Below are 25,456 nucleotides of genomic sequence, written 5' to 3'. Positions count from 1 at the left end.
TACTGTTTCATCTTTCTGTTGTGGTGGCAATGTTCCATCTATCACACTGGTAGTCGTCTTCCCATGGTGAGTTTGTGATAGCGAATTGATATGAGCGCATTTTGACAGCTCTACCATTCCTTCAGTACATGTAGAGTTGTGTACCATCTTTGATTGTTTATGTTCATGCTGCAAACCCTGTCTTTTGCCACTGTCTTCCTTGGAGAATACTACACTCATATCATGGTCACTGTGTACCTGTGATTGTGATATCTCTTCTACTTCTTGGATTTTAGCATTCTTCCCACAAACTTCTGCATCATTCTCATCCAGTACAAAACTTACACTGCATCTTTTCAGTGATTTTCTAGTGGATTTTGTATTCTTGCCAGACTGGCATTTTGCTAGATTTGTTGTAACTGTTTCATTTCCAATACCTGTCTGTTTTGGTTCTTCTTTACAACAGAGAGTCGATTCTGATTCTGAGTGTTCTGCTAATTTCCTTCTTACATGCTTTTTGGTTTTCAGCATCCTGTCGTGTTTCTGTCAAAAGGAAGAATATAACCCAAACAAATCTTTAATAGATAGTTATTTCTGAAAAATAGGTCAGAAAACTTCCTCATTGAGGAAGTTTCCATCCTTTCAAAGCAATAATTACTACTGTAAGTCTTCATTTTGATGGAAATATTATATATTTAAATAAATGAACTTGTGAAAGGCATCAAAAGTAATTTAAATGAAGTTATTGACCCAGGAAACAAACATTGTTGAGACATCTACCTAAAATATTCAATCAGCATGCACATCAGCAGCCATCTTGACTATATCAACACCAAGGTGACATCATGCAGAACCAGGAAATAAAGGCACTTTCATAAACTTTGGTTCTCGAGAGTAATTTCATGATTTTACATCACCTATATAACATGTGATTTCTGAGAAACACCAATTTCAAGTTGTGCCTCATTTGGGGATTTTTGCTATGGGCCACACTGCTTCATGGAAGTCAACAGAAATGTGTGCAATATAAGTGCATTATGAAAGAAAATTTTAGTTTTTGGATTTAAAAAGTAAACAAAAAAGACTTACCTCCAGTTTTTTCTTGGTTTTATTATATTTGGCCTGCATTTCAGCCAACTTCTTCATCAACTAATTTTGAATGATAACAAAAAATTGTCAAAATTTATTTATCAAAAGCGAAATTCATTAAGTAATATATCATATCAGTGCAAGACTCTTGCATAGACCAGACAACTGGTGTGAATCAAAATCCCAGGGAAAAGAGCCATGTACTCAGTTGTATTGTGGGCACAGTTTGGAAATTTACAAAGACCATTCTAACACTAGTAACAGCCATACATTTTAAGCTTTATTACTCTACATGTACTTATAAATGGAATATTAAAAGTACAACTTAGTTTTGTTATAACCTGTACGAAATTTAGACACAAAGTATTTCCTTGTTACAATATGTTGCATTGCCATGATATTTAGTTGCATTTACATAAATGTAGCTGTAGGCTGGAATCAAATGAAATGCCCAGCTTATCGATTAGGATTAAAATATAGGTGTGTGAAAAACAGTTGTCTTGCAGAGCTATAGAAATAGTTGCTCCAGAACAAAAGTAGTTTTACTATGTAATATTCATTGCTCCACTGACAGGGTAGCACTAATGCAAATTGTACCTGGTATTGAAAGCCTGATCCTTCCAAAAAGAAATAGAGAAATGGAAGGTAATTTTGATATCATACCCATAGTTACAAAAAAGCAAAGTTGTTACAGTAAATGACATACATATGCGATCTGCCAAGCAGAATTCTAATACTTGCAGCCCAGCCAGCACAAACAAATTTATTTTGGTTTATTCCATTTATTGCAGGGTAACACTACAGTTGTTGTTTTTTTTCATTGAGTTCAGACTGATTGTCTTACCACTGCTGTGTTTTCCTTACTGGTCTCCATGGTTCAACACTGATCAACTTGATTCCACTATGGTACCAATGCAATCCTTTATATGGACAAGGTGATGGAATTATATGTGGTTTCCTAGAATATAATGAGAAGTGATGATATGATTGATAGCACCTCAGACCACTATTCTCTATAGTGGTCTGAGATAGCACTAAGACAATACTTCAAAAATATCACCTTGGAAGTGAGAATAGAGGGAAGGGGCAGGGGTGAGAACATCTGAATAAACAAGAGGTACATCAAGAAATATTGTGATTACATGTTTTGTTGTAATCAAATCTTCATGAATTTTAGCTTTCAAGCTTTTACTAATATGGCCAAAGATAACATGCCCCAATACATGATCACCAATTAAAAAATGAAATTATATTCTACTGATCTAGGTTGGAAGTGCAATGTCGCCAATCATATATTACCTCGCTGTCATGATTGAGTGGGCTCGTATAGCCATGAATGTATACAAGTTACCACGGTACAGCCTAGTCTAGTCCTTCTCACAGGCACTCGAATCAATGTGTATGATTTTTTTAAAAATGTCTTATTTATATACAATACATTTTTTTCCTACACATTGCTTCGAGTACCTGTGGTCCTTCTTGCATACGAAGTACGTCAGGACTCGATTCTGACAATGTTTATGTTTTCCAGCACGAAGGGCCGAGCTGTCTCGTTATCCAACCTCCGCTACAGACATCGAGACAGTCCTGCTTGCAGATGGTGCACGGGAGAATGAATGGACGACTTACTCCGTATGTAACTTTGTAAGCAGGACTAACGTCGAGACGGCCAACGATCTTCGACGATAACGTAAGCAAATGTATCGTTTGCAGCCATTCGTTAGGTGTGCCGTAAAGTGGAAGCGCAAGTTGGCTTGGAAATTCTATTATACATACATATATATATTAATATATAATATATTAATATCCATGTACCAAGAGTTGTTAAGTTGTACAGAAGGAGTAAACTTACCGACCAACAAGTGACGAAGTTTCAAAGTCACCGCCATTTTGGACCTGCCAACTCTGTTGCATTATGGGAAAACTTTTTTCATTAACTTACTTAGGGAGCCGTCATTATTTACGGTTGGGGAGGGGGGTCGGAGGAATGGGGGGGGTCACTTGAAAATTGGAGTTGGTCGGGGGGGGGGGGCTACCGAAAAATGAGGGAAAGGTAGGGGGGGGGGCTACACAAAAATCTGTTTAAAAAAACTTATGTACACAGTATCAGGATTCTTTAACCTGTTACATAAAATGTAACTTTATTAAAATTCTAAAACAAATGGAAAATATTTCTAAAACATTAAAGCTTTTGGTTTTCCTAAATATTTGTTTATGTACTACATATACAACGTAGAGTTGTGTGTGAAGTAGAAACTAAATTACATAACAATATCTTAAAATAAATATGTGAGTAATATATAACTACTAGTATAAACTCTGAAAGCAAACTTTGAATCAATTAGTTGTCAGGTTGTCACCCAGTTTGTAAATATGTACTGAAGTCATTATAATTTGACAGGTGTCACTATAACACTAGCTTGCCATCAGAGAGGGAGGGAGGGAGGGAGGGAGGGAGGGAGGGAGGGAGGGAGGGAGGGGAGGGAGGGAGGGAGGGAGAGGGAGAGAGAGAGAGAGAGAGAGAGAGAGAGAGAGAGAGAGAGAGAGAGAGAGAGAGAGAGAGAAGTAAATACAGAATAAATGAAAGAGGGCGCCCTTGCATGTTGCCACAGCGACATTCCGTCAGACGCTACTTGCTACGTCATACCTCCCTGCCTTTACGTCATTGATTTCTGATATCAACAGGTACTCTTCCAGGCGCTATTACATTAGGGCCGAGAAACAACAAACCTTGCGATCGTCCTGAAAATGAACCCATGACCATTTTACACGTTATTAGGGTCGTGTTATCTTGTCATTTATAATGTTCTTACTCTACGCGTTCCTAGTTTACGGTCTAATTCAGTGTGCCGGAGGTAAGAAATTGTCCAGGACGTACGTGGACTTGGAACCAGAAAGTTCCAAGATGGTGGATTTCTTTAATTTGAGTCTTCGCTCATATTTGGATGTATTCGTGGTGATATTGGGCTGTTAAAACAGTTAGAGATTGGACACAATCCAACTGGCCTCTGCAGATGATCAGGACATGTAATGAATAATGATGTTCAGTACCCCTGAGAGACAAGGAAATTTTGAATACTGTATTACTACTTTTTCACAATGAAAAATAGACGTATATTCGTGTTGACATAGCACTGTACTTTCAATGCGTTGCTACAGTTCGCATCAGACTCGTATAAAGAAGTATACTTTACCATGATTTATGTATGTGTTATTTTATTTTATTTCAGTGAGAGGTGAATTTGAACATGACAGCTGTGTTGTGATTGATGATTTTGCAGACATGTGTTTGTCTCTCTTCTTTGATCACTGGGATGGTTATTCATTCAATGGATCCGATATAATCAGTCACCAGTGGGTCAAATTCCTTGACGTAGTGTATGATTACAATATGGAAGATCTCTCCAATTGTTACATAAGTAAGTCCAATATTACAAAGTGCTCTTCTTGAAGCTATAGTAAATGTATTATGCTTGAAAGCTTGAGATTGTTTTGGTTTTGCAGTCAATTTAGGAGGAAAGCTTTTGATGCATAGCATAGTAACTGCCTGTGTATGGATAGCATTTGTGTTTATTTCACACTAAAAAAGTGTTAGTCTGGAATAGTATGTAAATAACAGCATTGTGTTGTTGTTTATAATTGTTTACATGATCAGAGTTGAAAGAAAGTACTTGAGATCTCCAGTTGACATATACATTTCTTATTTCCTGTTACATGTAATCACAGTACGGTATGTAACTTAGGTTCCATTTTCAACTAAGTCAATGAATAAAATACATACATGTATGCATACTAAAACTTATTTAGATATAAATCTGAGCTGACACATTTGGATTCTAAGTCATTTGAGTATGCATGAAGAGGCTTTGAAATAACAGACCTGGTTCTTTTTCAAATTTAATTACAAGGTTTACCACTACAGGAAATAAACTGGTTGATTGATTGATTATTGATTGATTGATTGATTGATTGATTGATTGATTGATTGACTGATTAACTGATTGCTCTTTTCATGATTACAGGAGAGAGCAATGATGATCTGGATGCAGGTTACTGGACAAGACATGGCTACAGTACATGTACAGCCAGTGAAGTCAAAACTTTCAATAGATGGTGGGAGAACACTTGTCAAGATGATTGTGGACTTGATAACAATTGTAAAAGATATCCATTCTACTTTGACCAACATTTATGGAATAATTGCAGCTGGGATTATTCGGAATCAAGACCTAATTACACACTTTTCCTTCCATGAAAGATGGGTTGAGATTTCGTAATTCTGCCTAAATTAAATCTGGTGATCAATGACTGATGAATTGTTACTAAGCAATTACAGGTTTTTAAGATGGGTTATTCTGATTGGCTCATGTAGAAGCGTTCTGACCAATCAACAACCAACTTACCAAACTCCATTCATTATCTAAGTTATGACACAGTGCAGGTCACTTTGTAATAACATACCTACCTTCTTGTTTTCTTCAAATCTTGACAGCATACCATGCACACATTTACCTATTTTTATTTACAAAGCAGTGTAGATTGTTGTAACTTTTTTGAACACAGTAACATTATGTTCTCAAATAGATTCATCAGGAACTAGGAAGAGAGAGAGGGAGGACATTATATTAGGCTTTCAAAATTGTGACATTTAAATGACCTATTTTTATTGTTGAGGTAGTGATGTGACAAAGTGCACCAGTTATGGTTGCCACTATGTATGTATGTAAATATCTATTGTGTGTATATATATGTGTCTGTCTGTCTGTCTCTGTCTGTCTGTCTATCTGTCTGTCTGTCTGTCTGTATGTATGTATGTATGTATGTATGTATGTATGTATGTATGTCTCTGTCTGTCTGGCTGTATGTATGTATGTATGTACATTTACATATTTTCATTTATATGAGTTTGACAACTGTCAAGTTTGTAACTTGTTATACATAGGACAATAGAAGTCATTTTGTACAATGGAAGTTTTGAGAGTTTACCACATCATGCACATGATAAAATGAAGTACATGTATGTGTTTGAATATTTTAACTGACACTAAGTGAAACATTTTCTGATTAATTCAGCTATATTTATCATCACTCTATGACATTGAGTGGAGTCATTACTGCATGAAGGATAATATCTCTTTTAGATTTGAATACTGAATTATGTGGCATATTGCTGAGTATGGAGGCGAGACAACATGTCACAATCACCCAAGCAAAGGGTTATAAGCTACATGAAAGGTTAACTGTTGAACATTACACACACACACACACACACACACACACACACACACACACATACACACACACACACATACGCGCGTACACACAGAACAGTGATAAAAATATTGAGCCATTATGTGAAGATAATGTTCTGCTTTATTTCGTTGAATAATATAATCCATACAAATAAACCCAGTCAAACTTCCACAATGTACAGATAAAATAGTCAAGGCATCTAAAAAAGGCACTTGCTGGTTGTGAAATTCTACCACTATATAGGGGGGTCACTTCACCGACTCCAGAAAATATGGAATTGTAGTAAGAACTATGGCTGATATAAATATAGAATCTATAAGTTAAATAACAGACTGTAATGTTTACATCGACAGTCAATGTTAGAATTTTTACGGTGTAAAATATCGCAATGTAAAATACACTTCATCTCATTTTGATTCTAATTTTTGTTCAGTGACAACTGTATATTATTTTATAATCTGGTGTCTGTTTTAAAGTGCACAGTACACCTGTTTACAGTTGTAAAATTTGACAATACATATAGTATACTATGTATCATGAGGCCTTTAACAAACTGCCAGCATAAAACACTGCAGGAGCAATCTCAAGTTTCACTATCCTTAGCTATGATCCACTGGTTCACTGTATATACTTGCAGGTTGATTTATTCTTGGGACCTAATCGCCCACCTTACGTTGAAGTGGCCATATGGATGAGAAATAGGTATTTAGTTTGGATTATTCAAGAATAAATCAACTTTACTATGTTTTTATGTTGTTTCCAAGTCCATGTTTGCATCTCAATAAATTTCAAAAAAAATGAAAAATGTGTAAAAAGTTTGTCATTGTATTCAAATACAGGGAAATAATTTGTAAATAAATTGAGTAAACGCAATTAATCCCTACATGACACCTTAGAAAACTAATGCATCCAGTAATAGCTGTATGTGTCACTTTCTCATACATTGAACATGTTGAAATACTACAGTGCATAAATAGTTTGATTTACTTGCCTTTGTATCACCCATAAATGTAATAAAATCTATAAATGTAATATTAACCATTACATTTATGTCTTTTATGTACAATAACACATTTTTTTTTGCAGTCAGTCAGTTACAAACATGGACTTGGTTGATGTGTAGTAAAATATAGTTACTTTGGAACGATAAATTGGTAATAAATGACATTTTGATCCGTCTACTTCGGACCTTAATCACACAATAATTTATTTATTTTGCGTTAATGTCTTTCTCCAAAACTGGTGGAATAATATATAAATTACTATTTCCACTATCTTAAAAATGATAAATCCTAAATAAATATCCATATCTAATCAATCCATCCACTTTTGAGTTGTCAGACTCTTAAAAAACAGCATTCACACCATTTCTAGAATAATTACCCCTAAAACTCTAAAATCACTCAATTTTGTGGTACTAAAGCTGCCATACATTGGAAAATATCGCATTTTCTGTTCACAGTAGTAAGAAAATATTGTGACTGTATTTTGCAGTAACTTTTAGTAAGAGAGTAAACCATATTCAGAAAAATACGTCAACCTTTGTTTTTGTAGTAATTTGGCAAGTAAGGGATTGGCTGACAATTGGATTTATACTCAAAAAGTGGTAATCAATCGATTTTGTCGTTCTCAATCTCCTACCAGAAAAAAAAAACTGGAATTAAATAAAGAAAATACACTGAGAAAATTTGTGAACAGTAATAGAATAGAAACGTATTATCATAAAATCTTAGTGGCAAGACAAAATGGTCGTTTAAACATCACAGACTCCAAACAATATATGAAAGAAAAAAATATAATAACATTTCAATGAACTGCTTAATGCCTTATTTAAAATAAGACAATTATTTTCTTAAATAGCAATATTATGTGAAATAATGTGAGTTAGCAGCCAGGTGCATAAATATTTGTTGTAAATGTCCTTACTGACAAAGCTGAAATTCATCCCCACGAACCCGACAGTTCTATCAAATTCATCCTAATCTACTGATTACAAGTATGTACAAATTATATCAAAATCATTCACAGACCTTGACACTCATTATGCTTGTCAAAAATCAAACAAAAGTTTTATCAGGTGAATGCTTTTTGTTTTGTGCTATGAGACGAGTATACAAATAATTTTAAGAACATGCAAATGAAATGCAAATTATTATGCAAATAAAATGTGATTGACATTTGTTCTGGACAATGACATGCGAGTTACGTACATTTCAAGGCTAGGCTGGCTTGAAGTATGGTACTGGATCTAAATAGGCAACACATGATTAGCCCACCCTCATCACTGAAAGTCATTAACTTTTATATCACGTTTTATGCCAAATTTGCTGTTGTCTGCAGCCATAATCTTTGCCCAATATCAAAAACCAAAATTATCAGTTGTGAAAAAAATTAGACTCTTTGCCATAATGTATCATTTCTGTATCTCCACACATACACACACAGACTACAGGTATTACATGCCTATTGAAACTACTCCAGTCAGTGCATTGTTGACTTTGGCCATTTTTGTACCAGACACAGACATCTTGTCTTCATATACCTGACAACTCAGAGGCAGTTCTCTGCTGGTCATGGCGAGTGCAAAGCATTCTTCTCGATAAAAACTACGCAGGTCCTGTCCAGTCACTGTTTCTAGATATCTCCTCAGAGGCAGGATATGACTGTAATAGATTCAAATACTTTCGATTATCACCATTGTCATGGTAACTGTTTTCATTGTGTAATATTAAATTCAATCCATTTATTTACCTTGAGCATTACTGCTCGTCTGAGTATTGCAAAAACAAAACAATGCAATGTACACAAGAAGAATATATGATGGAGAATGTACAGAAGAAAAGTATATGGAAAATATATCTTACTGTATTACCCTCTTTTGTCTATGGTAATAGTCAGCACTTGTTTCTACTTCTACGATGATGTCGCAACCCTGATATGTATGTCATAATGTTTGTATGGATAACAGCACTACTGAGAAAGGGTCGAAATTTTCACAACTCAGGTTTTCCAGTAAAAAGTTTTTCAACTATTATGGTGTTTTATAGCTTGCATACACTATTTTTTTAAAGAAGTGTCCCAAAAGGGCATTTCCATTTCAAGGAAATGGGATGAACCTCATTAGTTGAAATGAGGGTTAAGACTTCAGTCAGCCACACATGGTTGTACAAGAAGCAGTCAACAGAACACATAAAGAATTAATTCTGTGAGTTCCTAGAAATTACATCATCTCAAACAAACAAGTGAATATGCTGATGAGACATTTTTTTTCCAAGAAAGGGGGTTTACAGTACACAATTACTGCTTCTGCACTAAGCACTCATAGTGTCCAAAAAAGGAGGCCAACAGTATTCAACTATTGTGACCATCACTTCCTTGAATAGCACTCCTAGTGTCCAAATTATAAAATCTTTTGTCTTTTCATAACTGAAATGGCATTGTCATATACATGTACTAGATTTATCTTACCTGTTAGGTGCTGTCCATAAAGTTAGGAAATCTTCAACAATGTGATGCATAAGTGCAGGTCTTGGTAGTGTATCAAATATTTTACTCAGTTTTCTCATCTCAGGTTCTGTTCCAAGGAGAATAATGCAAAATAAAGCAACAAATGTTCAGACCAAAAAAAAAATAATAACAAAATGTTTATGAAAGACACCTTACAGACCGTCATCTGAGAAAAATTTATTTTGTGTTACTTTTCAATTTTTTTATTTATTTATTTCCCTGCATATCCATGACATAAACCAACTATACATCTTACATTTCACTATGCTGGTATATAGATAAATAGAAAATGACAGAATAATCCAACACATTGACAACTGTGCTAACTTTAATAGCACCCACATTCACACCATAAGAAATGATAATGGTTCACCAACATACAACCACATATCACCCATAATGCAATGTATATTTTGAGATGATGTAATTTTTATCGCATTGTCATAGAGAGTATTTTAACATATGCCATCACCATCTGGTTTAACAACATCACCAACAATGAGTGGAATGCAAAAGAGAATCATCAGCACAGAATTTACCATCCTTACACTCAATCTATCAGTCGCAAAGCTACATCCATCATCAAGGATTCCAGTCATTCATTTTTTTTTTAACTCTGTTACCCTCGGGTAGGCGGTACAGGAGTATCAAAACGAAATCAGAACATTTTAAGAAGAACTTTTATCAATATGTGATTTACATCTTAAACCAGTCCTAGGATCGTTTACCATTTGTTTTAGTTTTAAGTTTGTCTCAATATTGTATGTTTTTAGCATCGTGTGTGTTTTGTATCATTTGATGTGTTATATCAATTTTATCTTTAGCTTTTACTTTTCACTTGCATTTTCTGAGCTACGTTTTTTTCAATTGTTGTTTTCTTTCCAATCTTTTGTTTTCAATTTTATTCACCTCTTTTTAAGAGTGCGTGTGGAAAACCAATTTCCGATGCATTTCTATGCAAATGGCAATAAAGTTATATTATTATTATAACTATTATCACTGGTATGTAGTGGAGCAGCCAAAAGAGGATATTGTTCAAACATGAAACTTTGCACAGATTATTCTTAGTGAGATATGTTTTAAATTCATCTGATTGAACATTTGAAAATCCAAGATGGTGGCCATTTTCCAAGATGGCTGACAAATATATGGTAAGACATTCACTCAAGTGTTTACTATTAACAGTACTAACTTGTTGGTAAGTGGTCATAATAGTAGAACACTGGATGAAGGAAATTGGAATTATGGGCATCAATGGGTTCTCCAGTTGCTCTATCACCACGGAAGGGATCTTTACCAGGACCTGTAATGTGATAAATTTAAATGTAAATTGTAAACATCCATGATGTCTTCGCTTTCAACTCTGCTCCAAATGGATACAAGTGCCTCATTTCTTTGTACAATATTACATATCAACACATGTACAAGTGTATGTAAAAATTTACATGCCCTTGAAGTTCATGTTTTGATTATTACATCATCATAAGTACAAACAAGTATCAGTGATATGGTATGATAAACTTTTCAGTAAGGATGGACTTGATTATGACATAACTTGAGTTTGAATAAAAGGATAAATCCAAGTCTGGTTAAAACTTCTGCCACTAAATTCTAGCACTGTCCAGCACTGTTTTTAAGGTAGAACAAATTTCCTTGAAAATCAAAGTTCTTCACATCAATTCTCTCCAAACTTATGAAATAGAGTTAACACAGTATACGGTGGCCATATTGGATTCTATTTTCCCATAGAGTTAACAAAGTATATGGTGGCCATATTGGATTCTATTTTCCCATAGAGTTAACACAGTATACGGTGGCCATATTGGATTCTATTTTCCTATAGAGTTAACACAGTATACGGTGGCCATATTGGATTCTATGACTAAATTATTGATATCATTTTGACCTCTATTTAAAAAAATTCTAAGGTGATCCTATTTTTGTAAAATTAATTTAATAGGGTTTTCTTGTACAAAGTATTATAAACAGCAAAAGTTTAAATAGTTTATTTTCAAGGCAAATTCTATGTTAATGAGTGAAAAGACTTATAAACATATATATATATATATATATATATATATGTTACATTGTGTCAGTAAACTTAGATTCCAATTCCCTATTACTAATATAGTATTGAATATTTAACCTGCTGAGTTCACAAACTCTAGTTTTTTGTCTGTATCATCATCAATAATTGCATCATTAAATTTTTATAAAACTAAGGAAAGTCAGAGCAACACAATGGTCCAATCCACATTGTATAGAGAAGAATGTCCAGTAAAATCAATAATTGATTACAGAATGTGAAATGTTGCTACTCCAGGGTAGTATTGATCTGAAAAGACTTTCCCTACCTGAGAAATTCTTGCCATATTCCATAAGAATCACAATAATCTGTTCTGCATCCTTCCCTGTTTTTGCCTTGAAGTCAGGTATCAATTTGACAGGAAATTCTTCAAAATATTCATATTGAGTACCATCCCTGTAACCATGGCAATGAAAGTGTAGTTTTAATATACACAGTTCTGTTGCTTTTTACATTGAACTTTTAATTTTGCCAATCATAATTTCTGTGCAATGTCATTACTTTGAATTCATGCTGTTATCTTCCCTGTGTTATGATGAATTCACAGTTTGTTCAAACTAGTTGGGTTTGTGGCCCAATTTTCTACTGTTTCTTAATACTGATTTTCAGATGAAAGGCTTTTAAATGTGACAAGTATACATTTTACTGTATATGTTTTCCTTGGGCTACAAACCCGTCTAGTTTGAACAAACCTTTTTCGTGGTCGAGCCAGAAGTATATAAAATAAAAGTTTGGGGTTTTTTGTTGTTGTTTTTTTCATTGCCAATGTGTTTACTTAACTAATTCATTTTCTTCACTTGATATGTAAATTTTCTTTTCTTTTCGACCTCTGGCAAATAAATAAATAACACAGAAAGGATGTTCTTTTCAAAGTATGCTGAATGGGTAAAAAAATATAATAAAAGATGGCTATATCTTCATAGCTATGGCTAGTAAACTATGAATACTACTCCTAGAAATAATGGCATTTTCATAAACTTTGAGTTCATGATTTTACATCTCAAAAATTTTGCGTAATAGACAAGAAACACTTAGTCTGATAGAAATAAAACTAGTTTCACATTCATTGTTCTATGACTGTCTTGGTAGTGATCCAGTACTGCCTTATGGGAGTCAGAAGACATGCATATGTATTAAATGAACAAATATTCATGACTCCTAAGTGCTTATTCCATTCAGATAAAAAGTCATGAATACGTATTGTCCATCTAGTACATATGTAAACCTGCTAACTCTAATGAGGTAACAGTGAAGTAACATTGAGATCACTGCCAGGACAACGAACGTGAAGCAAGTTAAATTGGGTATTTCTTGGCAATCATGAATTTATCATGATGTAAAATCAAGAGATGACTGTCCTGAAAATGCAAACGTTATGAAAATGTCCTCATTTCCTGGATTGGTGTTCCCCTATGACACATATACTTACTCTCTGAGAACAATGACATCACCAAGCACTCCAAACATCTGATAAGTTCCCGATGCTTCATTTATTCGTTTGATTATATGATTGAGTAAATTAGTACTGGAGGCAGATACTGATGGCCAAGGGACATGGTGATTATGGTTTTCTAGTAGTCTATGCAAGACTCTTGCTGTTATAATAATAAGAAGAACATATTATATATTAGAGTATCAAGCTGACATTGATGGCATGGGAACATGATTCATACACAAGTTCTCGTCTTCCACTTTTCCACAAATCACTTGTCCTTCTTCAGTGTCTAACTGGATCTGACAGAATGATCCAAATAGATACATGACAATTGCAATTTTCAAGTAGGCTCAGTGCAAATTAAGCTCTGGCTGTGATTGTAGAAACTCTGAGCATGCAATGTAAATTACAACTTGAAGCTGACTCTCAATCAAGTGGCAAGGGGACGGTATGATTACAATTTAATAGTTGACTATTGAAGAATGCATGGCTCAGTGTGTTTGTAAAATTTGCAAGTAAGATCTGCCAGAATGATCTTCTATCTTGGCCTGTACGGTGGTACCCCAGGGCCTGTACCCTGTACCCTGTACCCTGTACCCCAGAGCCTGCACCCACAAAGCCAAAGATCGAATCAACTGTCTCTTTGACCTGAAAACTCAGTTTCCACAAAGACATTTGGATCTGCTTTATCAATATGTGTCTGATGTGGGCACATACTGAACAATATACTGATATCTTGAAATGGCAAATACAAAGTGGTCACCATGCAGACTGTCCAAAATGTCCAATGATTAACCTTTTGACATAGATTGACCGACCCAAATTATCCACTGATCTGCCACAATAACCAACTTGACCTGTTCAAATAACCCGCTGACCTGTCCTCAATAACTAATTCAACCTGTCCAGTACCTCACTGACCTGTCCAAATAACTCATTGACCTGTCCAAATAACTCATTGACCTGTCCAAATAACCAACTTGACCTGCAATAAGTAACCCACTAAAATGAGAAAAAATACATTGTACTAACCTGTATATCGGAAGCCATGAATGAATCCACCAGCCGATTTCTTATGATCTACAGAATGTGAATTGGTGCCAGCAAAGTACATCCCAGGAATCCCTGTTGCTTCATAGTCATCTTTGATGTGTGGATATTTACCAACACTTTTACCCCTAACAGGCACTGGACGGACACTCCTATGAAACAATAGTGAATTCATCTATTATAATAATCTATTACCAAGTAGCTACAATGTAATCAAAGTTGCTGGATGGATGGATGGATGGATGGATGGACTGGGTGGGTGGACAGATGGGTGGGTAGATGGGTGGATGGAAGGAAGGAAGGATGGATGGATGGATGGATGGATGGATGGATGGATGGATGGATGGATGGGTGGGTGGGTGGATAGAAGGATGGATGGATGGACTGGGTGGGTGGGTGGACAGATGGGTGGGTAGATGGGTGGATGGAAGGAAGAATGGATGGATGTATGGGTGGGTGGGTGGGTGGGTGGACAGAATGGTGGGTGGGTGGACAGAAGGGTGGGTGGATGGATGGAAGGATGGATGGATTGATGGATGGATGGATGGATGGATAATATGGATGGGTGGGTGGACAGATGGGTGGATGGACTGGGTGGGTGGGCAGATAGGTGGGTAGATGGATAGAAGGATGGATGGATGTACCGGTATGTATAAGTGAGTGTGTATTGGTTGGTGGATTGGATGGGTGGGTGAGGTCGTAGATGGATGGATTGATGGATGGAAGGATGGATGGATGGAGGGAGGGATGGACAGACAGACCGACAGACAGACAGACAGACAGACAGACAGACAGACAGACAGACAGACAGACAGACAGACAGACAGACAGACAGACAGACAAACAAACAAACAAACAGACAAACAGAGACAAGGAGGGATGGACAGACAGACAGACAGACAGACAGCTGATGATGACTGTTGGTATACTTAAGATCTTGCGAATTTTATCTGAATACTTAACATCCATGAAACCACATTTTCATTAACAATTAACCATCTTTTGAACTTTGAACACACAAATAGAACTTCATGACAACTCTTACTGAATTGATTTCAATGACTAAGAGTAGAAAATTACATTTGCTGTTTAACTGACCAGTTGTAAATCATTACCCTTATATATCATACACTATCCTAATCATCGTATGACAAACATATCATCTTTATCCCTTATTTCTCCATCAATAGACAAAACAAGATATTAACTCACTCATCAAATAAACTGAAGTCAAACTTGAAACCCAGACATCTGATCACCGTATCGTATGGTTCTCTTGCAGCAAAGTTATCAATTGGTTCTGAAGATGACAATGATTCACTTTCATTACTGATGGAATACTCATCCCATATGTCAACAAGAATCTTGTTGTCTCTCTTTACCAATTTGATTTCTTCCACTGGTGCTTCCATGATCCCATCCAGAGATTTCAGTTGGTAGGTGTCAAGTAGACCATTGTTCACAGCTCTGAAATGTACATCACATGAATACCAATCACATGAAGTGGACATAATCATACAAGATATTCTCAGATGTGTCAATAAAAATACATTTCAAGATAATAATGAATGGGGATATTAAATCTATCAATGTAGACTAAATGGCAATGAAATGTACATGAAATGTAATAATAAAGTAGCTACATGTAGCATGTCAATCACAATATTTGTTATCAACTGTACAGAATGCATACATGTCACATTGTGTTAATCAAATGCAAATGCATCGAAACCTACATGTCATTATCATCATTATTGATTTATACATATCTTAGATATGAGTCATATCTATGATATCTGAATCACATGATATTGAAATGTACATTTCATATCTACTGTCTTACATGTAAATGACATGTCCATTAAAGAGAAGCTTAGCAGTGAGATGCCGATGTAGCCCAGTGTTTTCCCCACTATAGAAAAAAGTACTCTGTACTAACACCATCCTTGCCACCCAGGCTGTCATGCTTGGCACGTTTCTGACATACTTTAAAAGTTCTTGAGTTTTAGTGATCTTTAAATGACAATATTATAATAATGAATACATTCACATGATGTCCATGTGTGTATGTGTTAGATATAAATATGTCAAAAGTATGTTTCAATGTTGAAGACATGCGTATTATATGCTGATCAATATGCAAATTACTATGTTAATGATATGTAAATTATATGCAAATTAGTTATAATCTATCCTGGGAGAACACTGCAGTCATACAATGAACAGTTACTCTTTGCTTGATATCTTTTATCAGGGAGTGTTTATACAATTCCTCACTTCCAATATGTACATTCTAAAAACTGGTCATGGGATGCATACTACATTTCCTTGCATATGTGACACAGTCTAATTACTGTATATCTCATCAGCTTCATTCTGCCCACGATACTGACATGTACTGCCTCTCTGTCAAGCCTTTCCTACTCAAACTGACACCTCTCTTTGTGTATAACATGTACACACATGTAAATGGTTGTCATAGTACCATCATCATCGATCATCATCACCTGATTCAGCTGACTATCTACATGTCATGTGATTCATCTATCTGTCTACAGGTCAAAGGTCACGCCATGTTCTCAAATTCCATCAAATGTTATGGTTGAATCATGGTAAATTGCATAGTAATAGATGCGTTGCTATGGTGACAACAAACTTTCTACATAATTCTTTCCTGGATACCTCATCCATCATCCAATCATGTAGTTTGATGAGCTAGCTGTCATTGATAACAAACTAAAATTTACTGCATCTTGAAAGATGCTTGTCAAAATAAACATTGTTGATTTCAGAACTGTATAACCTAAGAATATGGCAGAATAACTGCAATAGTATGTGTAGTATATTATACCATGCACAAGCCAAGTTATTATCTTTGAACAGAAAATATGGATTTAATGTAATGGTTGTTCTATGTCATATGACAGCCTGTGTTACTGCAGTACTCAAAATAGGAGTCGGAATATGAGTCAAAACGCTCCATATCATCATCATTTTTTCAAATTTTTCATAAATTATGCTTGAGGAGGTAATATTATATCATTCTCCAATATTTTTCTTCATTCAGCTGGAAAATACTTGAGACCTAAAAGTTTGTCACTAGTGACTCATAGTGACAAGGCCCCTTAACCACAAGTTTTTTCCTCAGCTGAGTGAAGAACCAGTGTGAGCCTACTAGCGGTGTGATATAGTTGTCTGGTAGGTGATATTATCTCTGCCTACATACAGTAAGGAATGTATCTTCATCTCTCTGTGGGTGTTATGATTCATAAAGTCCTTGGAGGAAAGATATCAAATAACAATAATTGTGCCATTACTGAGTGCTGGCTGATTGTAGGTGTTTTCTTTCTTCACTTTCCATTCACTTTCAGCTCCTTTCATTTTTATGATCACGACACATCTTTAATAGTCTCGCTGGAATTGCACTGGTCAAACGTTGACATATTGCTTTGAGATATTAACTGGTGTGTTCATGTTGACTTAATAAAAGTAACTATATACTGATAGCATTATATACAGATGGATGACAGAAAGGGAAACTCTCAGTACTTAATAGCTTTTTACCCGGAGGACCATACTTAAGAACAAGCAGATCAGATTATTCTCATGTGTGCAAATGGTAAAATGCATTGTGTAGTACGTACAGAGGAAGTCGTGGTGTCAACCATGGAATCAAATCACAGTTATTTTTATAACAGGTATATACTACTGCCTGCTACTATAAGGTGATCAAATTCTATTTCAGGTAATGAGACCTGTACCAGTAAACTCAGTGGTTGACCTACATATAACTATACTACACATAAAGACTAATATTTACCTCAAGTCTCCAACATAATGCGTTTCCCAAGACAGTCGTATTCTTGTTCTTGCTACCATGTGAATGAGGTTGGTATATGCAAGAATATGGTCAGCTGTCTCAAAAGCTGAGTTACCTCTCCCAAGAATCAACACAGTTTTACCCTCGTAATCTTCTTCATTCATAGACATATCTTCATAGCCAATAGTATGTTCAATACCTTTAAATTGGGGTTTGTTAGGTGTAGATATTCCTGTACTTATAATCAAATTCCTGAAATTAACCAAAAATGAACACTTGAATATACAATATAGCATATGTTTTTTGGCACTGGATTTATTTTAGCTGAATATGCACAAATTATAGCGAAAGAAGGATCCTGCCAACACACTTTATAAGTTGTCATATTTCTATATTCATTTGTTGTCAAAGGTATCAAAAATAGTGGCACTGAACACAGCATACTAAAAAGATCATACATGTATATTTACAAGTTGTGTCTATACTTTCCCCCTTGTACTGTCTGCCAAACTGTAATTCTATCTGTCTAGAAATTTGAATGACCATGACTGTTAAAAGTTAGCAATGCCCTGGTGTATTTGTATAAAATGTACATTCTTAAACTACAGCTGATTTAGAAGTATTCAATCTATGAAAATCATGTATTGGTAGGTAACATAAAGGTTTAAACACATTCAAACTGAGCAGTTCTGAGCACATGGCCACCATATTATGTCGTGTACACCATTGTGCTAGGTTTGAAAGATATAAGATTATGCTAATTTGATAAAGATAATATGTCTTGATAAAGATCGAGTATGTATAAGTTAGATGGACAGACATATTTAGAGTTATTCTTAAAGCGCCCTCTAGTCTCTGCCAATCCTGGCTAAAAAGTAAGTGTTACGAAAGGCAGCAGGGTATAAATGGATATTGTAACAAGTGCACTCTATATCTATCATTAACAATTCAACATGAACTCCGTATTTCACTGATGTCGATCAGCATATTACTTAACTCTTCATATTTGACCCCCATGTCACATTGGAACTGATTGCAATACAAGAAGCCTCAGGCAAACCATTCTATTTAGAATTTGGTCATTAAAATGAAAAGTTCCCATTTTTTAGATTACAAAATGGCCTTCAAGGCCATAATATGAAATGAATAACTATAAAACATGCATGTTTGCAATTATCATGATGTGCTGACATTTCAGGGGGCACGGGATGCTAAGCTAGATCCATTTATTAGCCGTATTGCAGTCATTCTCATCTCTTTCCAGACTTTGAACATAACGACACGATGATATCAATTGATAAATATATGGATGCATCAAAACAACATTTAAATGAAAATTTCACTTCACTACAAAACTTATAATATTGCAGTGTGTGTATCCTTTTTGTAACTAAGATTTATTCGTGAATTTTAATTTTGACAAAATTCCAATGATTCTGAGTTCAACAGGCCAGGTATAAAAGATAGTACATATAAATGTCAGCTGTCATTATTTGCAGAAATTATCCATTTATCATATACTCGATCCAAACATTGTCTCAATTAAATCGTGCATACAGCGAATATTCCTGGCAATAAACCCATGAATAATTGCATCTGCTGATAAAACTTATAGTTATACATTAAAAAGTAAGCGGTCTTTAACCGTATAACCATAAACATATGTGCTAATGATTACCTGTATGGTTGCCTATACAATGCAGTACAATTTTGAAAACATCAATGTATACCTGAGTGAATGATTATAAGTCCATGTATACAAATCACATGAACACAGGAGTTTTTTTTAAAAAAATACAAACTTTGCTATTTTGGATGAACATAATTATGCAACAATAATAGGATTCCATGACAATTGTGAGTGTCAGAGTATGTATACTCTGGGTATATTTGCATTCATGCTTGAATTGTTTTCTGCAGCACTTTGTTCCCTATACTCATGGAAGTACAGCTATGGAAAACAATGCAAACACTTGTACAAATACTCAGAGTATGTCATACTTCCACTCAAGTGATATGTAGTTCTCTTATAGTATACACTTATTGCCTGGCTATGAGGACACCAGTAGATGGCCACTCCCCCCAGGTGCTGTTATTTAGCATCTATTTCCGAAGGCTGAAAGATGAGGTAATATTAAGTGGTTTATAAAACATCACATTTTCAGGCACATAGTTTCTTTCCATAAAATATAGTCAAAGCAAATCCCCAATAAGAGTTCCATCCTACATTAATATTCAATGCCCTATGGAAAATAGAATGTGACTCGTGTCCCAATATGCAAATTGAGGTCACTACAGGTCCATAACACATGTTACGATCTAAGCCAATCACTAAAGCCAAGGATATATATGAAAACAATGTTGTTACAATGAAACTCATTGAGAACACAAGACAGCACAAGCTGATTGTATCACTACCCACCTAGACTGTAAGATGTATGTCGTGTTGTTCAGCCCTATCAGGCTTCTAAAACACGACATGAGTAATAGTCAGTATAGAGATGGCATGAATGTCGGACCTTAAAAAACGACTACCCACCATGAACACTAATAAGCCTTTTAATGACTGCAATCAATATTTGCACAATTTTTCTCAACTATATAAATGTATATCTGTAGGCAACAGTTAAATGAACATTTGCCATTTTTGGCACCGAACATTTGTGTTTCTGAATTCTTGCTGTGTTTGTTTGTGATGACTTGTTTCAATTTCACCTTACCAAAATTTTCATCTTGGTATAATTTTAGTCAAGTGAAAAATATGACTGAACTGTATTTTACATAATTTTTTTGTAACTGCACTGGTGTTGATAAAACATGAAGAAATGAATATTTATTTCTTTGATGATTTTGTAATAGCTCATTTCATTCATGTTATATAGCTCCCGGTGGAATTTGAACAAACGCATCACACGCCTACAACTTCATATTGTGCCATTAATCCCTTCATCAAATGTAGTACTGTCAACACAGTGTAGTTTAGACGATACATTCCCATCAATTTGAGAGTTTTAATTTTGATATTCAAGTTGCGCTAGCTATACAACTGCTACAATTTTTTAAAAACAGTTTTGGTAAATATAACACCTTTCTCATAATATTGTACATCATGTGAACAGTTTTGAATCACATGTGGGTATAAATGTACTTGTGCAGCTGTTATGGGCTGTAATTTGGTAAAATCTATCTTTGTTCCACACCAATATTATGTATGGTATGAAACATAGCAATTTGTAAGCAATTTTACTGCATTACCCTTCTCAATTTACCAGTGTCCCATGTTAAAACAAACACTGCAAACCTTAGTTCAGTTGTTCTAAAACAGAATAATGATGTTGTGTACTTTCATTGGAAATAAGACACTTAATATACTGTAGATAAAATCTTTTAATCCCTCTTTTTCATACATCTTTTATTGAAACCATCCAAACAATTCATCTGCTGGTTTCAGAATTTAAGTGCAGAGAGAATTCCTACAGAAGAATAATTGTGACATAGTTTATGACTGGAATTTCAATAATCCATTCTCCAAAGATGGCATTGAAATTCACACCTTCCTGTTCATTTCTAATGAATTCAATAAACTTATACATGTCATGTGTACTTTAGTCTTCAATCAATATCAGTCAAGTCATGCAGTCACATGGTCAGACGAACATGTTTTCTATATCATATTGATCGTTTTATTTCAAAGCCAATAGCAACAAGTAACAGAGTCTAGTCAAACAAAACTACACAACTGTATCATTACATTTTTCAGGAGAGGCGGAGGGGGAGACATAGACTTGTTCATATACTTCATGAAAGATTTTCCCAGAAACCCTTGCAGGAAATGTATCAACAAAATGGCCGAACACATGGGGTTTCTTTACAAAATTTCAAAGTTGAGTAACTTACTGAGGTGCTGTTTTATCACCCCAAATCCTTTATAAGTTGACAGCAGTAATCAATACAAGTGTACTACATGTGTGTTCAACTTACCGACAATCATATGTGGCATTGTTTTGATCTAGAACTCTGAATTTTGGATAGCCTATTCTTGCATCAGGTGCCCTCTTGATGTTAACAATGTTTGTATTGTATTGAATGTTCAACTGTAATTTGCTGGCATAATCTTGGAGATATTGGACCATAACATCTGCATGTGGAAAAAATTCCTTGGAATAGTGTCTACCGAGAGAAAATATTTAATATGATATTTTTAGAATTTATTTTCTGGCTATTGAAGACTGGTAGGTGATATCCATGATATACTATTATAAATCATCAATGGAGATACCCTGGTGTCTAATTCTTTCACAAGATATGCTGCAAAAAGTAGTATGCATCGACAACAATTACATCATCGACACTTGCTTCCTGCATAAATACCATGACATAATCGACAATATGAAAAATGTTGGTTGGAAGTTAACTAGTACAGTAAACATAATCATTTTGATGAAGTGTTGTCAGGCTGCCCAATGATATAGCAGAGGAAAACTTTACTTAGTCTAACAATTAATAGGTTGTTGCTCCGATTGTCTTTTCCCAGACAGTTTTCTTTAGCCATATATGAAAATACATGTCACAAACATACATGTAAACTAAGATAACTACTTGTCAATTGGAGTCTACTAGTCAGTATTGTTTCTGGGGATATTTCCTCTTGTTGATTTTAATACGACAATTAGATGATATCCCCAATATTTTTCTTCGTTCAGCCATGGAAAATACTCATGATCTAAGGGGTCTTTGTTACCACGAGTCGATCGACTCATAGCGACAAACCTTAGGTCATGAGTATTTTCTGGCTGAATGAAGAAAAATACTGGGGAATATCATAATTATACCAGTGCCAGTAATATAAAAGAGAAATCAGGGAAAGTAATGGTAATTTTGAACGTTTTGACTAATATTTTGAAAACATCAGAACCAGTGATGTAGACGCACACTGTTGTGGCGTAGAACGACCATATTTTTTGTTCTAAATGGCTCATGCATGGTACAATTCTTGGTATAAAAAAACACAATATTGTGTACTTACTTTATCAGTAAAGATTCATCGTGACTGATCAGTGAATTCCAATCATGTCGGAAGTTGAATTCTTTGTTAGTTTTACCAGTATATCGTTTGTTGATACTGATCAGCTTTCTGTGTCTGGGATACTTGGTATAAAAGGCCCCAGCAGTGTTGTCACGTTCAAAAATAATGTAATCTCTTCCAGCTTGCTGGAAAAAATAGCCCATCTGTAGGCCTCCTGGCCCAGCACCAATCACACAATAGTCCTTGGAGAAAGTTGGTGTCTTCACTGGAGACTGGGAAAATAGTTGCATAGGAAGAAGTAGCACCAAGAGAACTGTCACCAACATTTTGAAATGACTGCTAAAATTCTGATCTAATTTCTAATGGCACCTGTAATGCAATCAGAGAACAAAAATATATGTTATAATTTATGTTAAAATATGCAATTTTTTACCATCCAATCATATCATATCATATCATTAATATTGTGGGATATGCAAATTATCTAATTACCATGCAAGTCATTCCTCAGTGGTACTGAATTTTAACAATTCTAACATGAAGGTGTGACAAACATGAATATCCCAGTAAATATACTATGGACTTTGAGGTGGATTATGGTATACTGAAGTTATCAAACGATAAGTAAAACTCAATATGGCTTTATTATTTTGAATCATCTGTAGAGCCAAGAGGAAATGTGCAGAGCTAAGCTGAGGTATCTCTTAGACAGGTTACAGGTTATGCCTTCTCATATTATATCCTGAACTGAAAGTCACTTCCATCAGGAGTTTTATAACTGTCGGCTGATGTTCAGGAGTATTATCACACGTATCAAACATTGTATTCTTATTTTGAACAAAATACATATAACCAATATCTAAGCCACATAGGAGTATATATGTAAATGGAATCCCTAGTTGTTGACAATAAAAAACTATATGTAAAGGCACATTAGATTACTTGTAAAACATGACTGTGTAATCACATGGTGACAATTCTTGATTGTACCTGGAGACTTTCCAGTAACATGTAGATTATAATGTTACTCATTTGTCAACTTCTTGTCCGGCATAGGGCAAAATGTGAATCTCTAGAGCCTACAGGCACGATATAGTATAATTCACCATCATGTCAACTATGAATAACAGGGTGAAATTACATACATGTACTACTAGTTTTTTTATGATGTATGAGGTAAGATAATCTCTATGAAATTACATAGTTTGATCCTCACACTATGGAACGATATGTAAAACTATCACCATGGCAACAGCAAAAATGATGATAACTTAACGACATTTACCAAAAGTGACACCATAAGGGTAATATAGTCATTATTATCACCAATGGTAACAAATCAAAAAGTTATAACTATGGTAACATACATGTAGAGTGAGACTAACATTTGCTAAAGGAACTATTGCCATGGCAACCCCAACAAGATCACTATGGTAACGCAGAGCAGTTTCTGTCAATGTGGTATCAAGGTAAAAGCCATCGCTATGGTCAGGAGCAGTATTGTGACAATGATGGTCACCATTAACAAAATACAGATGGGTTGTCAATGGCCGAGTGGTCAAACAACTTGCTTCTTACCACTGCAGTTAGGGTTTGAACCCCATTCAGGGTTCGATTAAGTTTACCACACTGCAAGTAAGAAGAGTGTTGTTCAGTTTGACTCTACTGAACAACACAGGTTTTTCCTGGATACTCCGGTTGCCTCCTGCATTAACACTGAACCCATGAGGGATGGCCCTCACTGGACTTCTTGGGAGACAAGTGTTTATAATAAAGAAATCTGATATACAGAAAACAAAGATTTCTAAATCAGGTTGCTGATCAGGGCAACTTTAGTGTACAGGTGTGATGTACAAAAACAAAACAAGAATGATTTGAGAATCAAGTTGCTCAGATCATAGCAACTATAGTGTACAGGTGTGATGTACGAATAAGACTATTACAATTGCTAACAGACGTCTTATCAGGATTTCTATGTGTCATTTCAACAAAAATCTTTAAACAGCACTTTCATGAAAATTTAGTTACTTGCAACAAATAAAAATGAAATATTTCTAAGAATAATTACTTATACTTTGCTACGTGCCATCATACTATAGTTACCTTATCTTGTTATACTTGATTACTTGTTAGCCTGGTATATGCATGTGAGTAAATATTCGTATTCTCAACTACTGAAAAGTTTAGTCAGTTACTTGTATAGTCACTTCC

The 25,456-nt window shown here is 35.0% G+C and overlaps 2 protein-coding genes across 6 annotated transcripts in view; one reads left to right on the top strand and one right to left on the bottom strand.

The window, feature by feature from the left end:
* Window positions 1-3,722: 3,722 nt before the first annotated feature.
* On the top strand, window positions 3,723-5,872 carry LOC144435641 (uncharacterized). The gene is made up of 3 exons (XM_078124239.1): window positions 3,723-3,923; window positions 4,299-4,487; window positions 5,091-5,872. Exons 1-3 carry the CDS (start codon window positions 3,872-3,874, stop codon window positions 5,321-5,323), a joined length of 474 nt encoding a protein of 157 aa, XP_077980365.1. The 5' UTR covers window positions 3,723-3,871; the 3' UTR covers window positions 5,324-5,872.
* A 566-nt stretch (window positions 5,873-6,438) lies between these two features.
* The window catches only part of LOC144436002 (FAD-dependent oxidoreductase domain-containing protein 2-like), a 61,422-nt gene continuing 42,404 nt past the window's right edge, over window positions 6,439-25,456 (bottom strand). For 4 of the 5 annotated variants that reach the window (XM_078124669.1, XM_078124668.1, XM_078124670.1 and 1 more), the window contains 10 exons: window positions 23,246-23,614; window positions 22,201-22,389; window positions 18,220-18,471; window positions 15,612-15,866; window positions 14,382-14,551; window positions 13,344-13,509; window positions 12,183-12,310; window positions 11,021-11,131; window positions 9,790-9,895; window positions 6,439-8,984 (listed from right to left, as the gene is read on the bottom strand). In XM_078124669.1, the coding sequence (XP_077980795.1) occupies window positions 8,777-8,984; window positions 9,790-9,895; window positions 11,021-11,131; window positions 12,183-12,310; window positions 13,344-13,509; window positions 14,382-14,551; window positions 15,612-15,866; window positions 18,220-18,471; window positions 22,201-22,389; window positions 23,246-23,571 (1,911 nt within the window). In that variant the 5' untranslated portion in view covers window positions 23,572-23,614 and the 3' untranslated portion in view covers window positions 6,439-8,776. The remainder of the gene's footprint in view (window positions 8,985-9,789; window positions 9,896-11,020; window positions 11,132-12,182; window positions 12,311-13,343; window positions 13,510-14,381; window positions 14,552-15,611; window positions 15,867-18,219; window positions 18,472-22,200; window positions 22,390-23,245; window positions 23,615-25,456) is intronic. The other variant, XM_078124672.1, reaches the window with a different exon arrangement.

The sequence above is a fragment of the Glandiceps talaboti genome, chromosome 5, assembly GCF_964340395.1.
Source record: "Glandiceps talaboti chromosome 5, keGlaTala1.1, whole genome shotgun sequence".
In the NCBI taxonomy this organism is placed as follows: Eukaryota; Metazoa; Hemichordata; class Enteropneusta; family Spengelidae; genus Glandiceps; species Glandiceps talaboti.
This window is presented reverse-complemented; position numbering and strand designations above follow the sequence as displayed.

Bases quoted from the DNA above. Each gene is read 5' to 3' on its own strand.
- LOC144435641 (XM_078124239.1), top strand. From the start codon at position 3,872: ATGTTCTTACTCTACGCGTTCCTAGTTTACGGTCTAATTCAGTGTGCC. The intron at 3,924-4,298 runs GTAAGAAATTGT...ATTTTATTTCAG, and splicing joins TCTAATTCAGTGTGCCGGAG to TGAGAGGTGAATTTGAACAT. The intron at 4,488-5,090 runs GTAAGTCCAATA...TCATGATTACAG, and splicing joins TCTCTCCAATTGTTACATAA to GAGAGAGCAATGATGATCTG.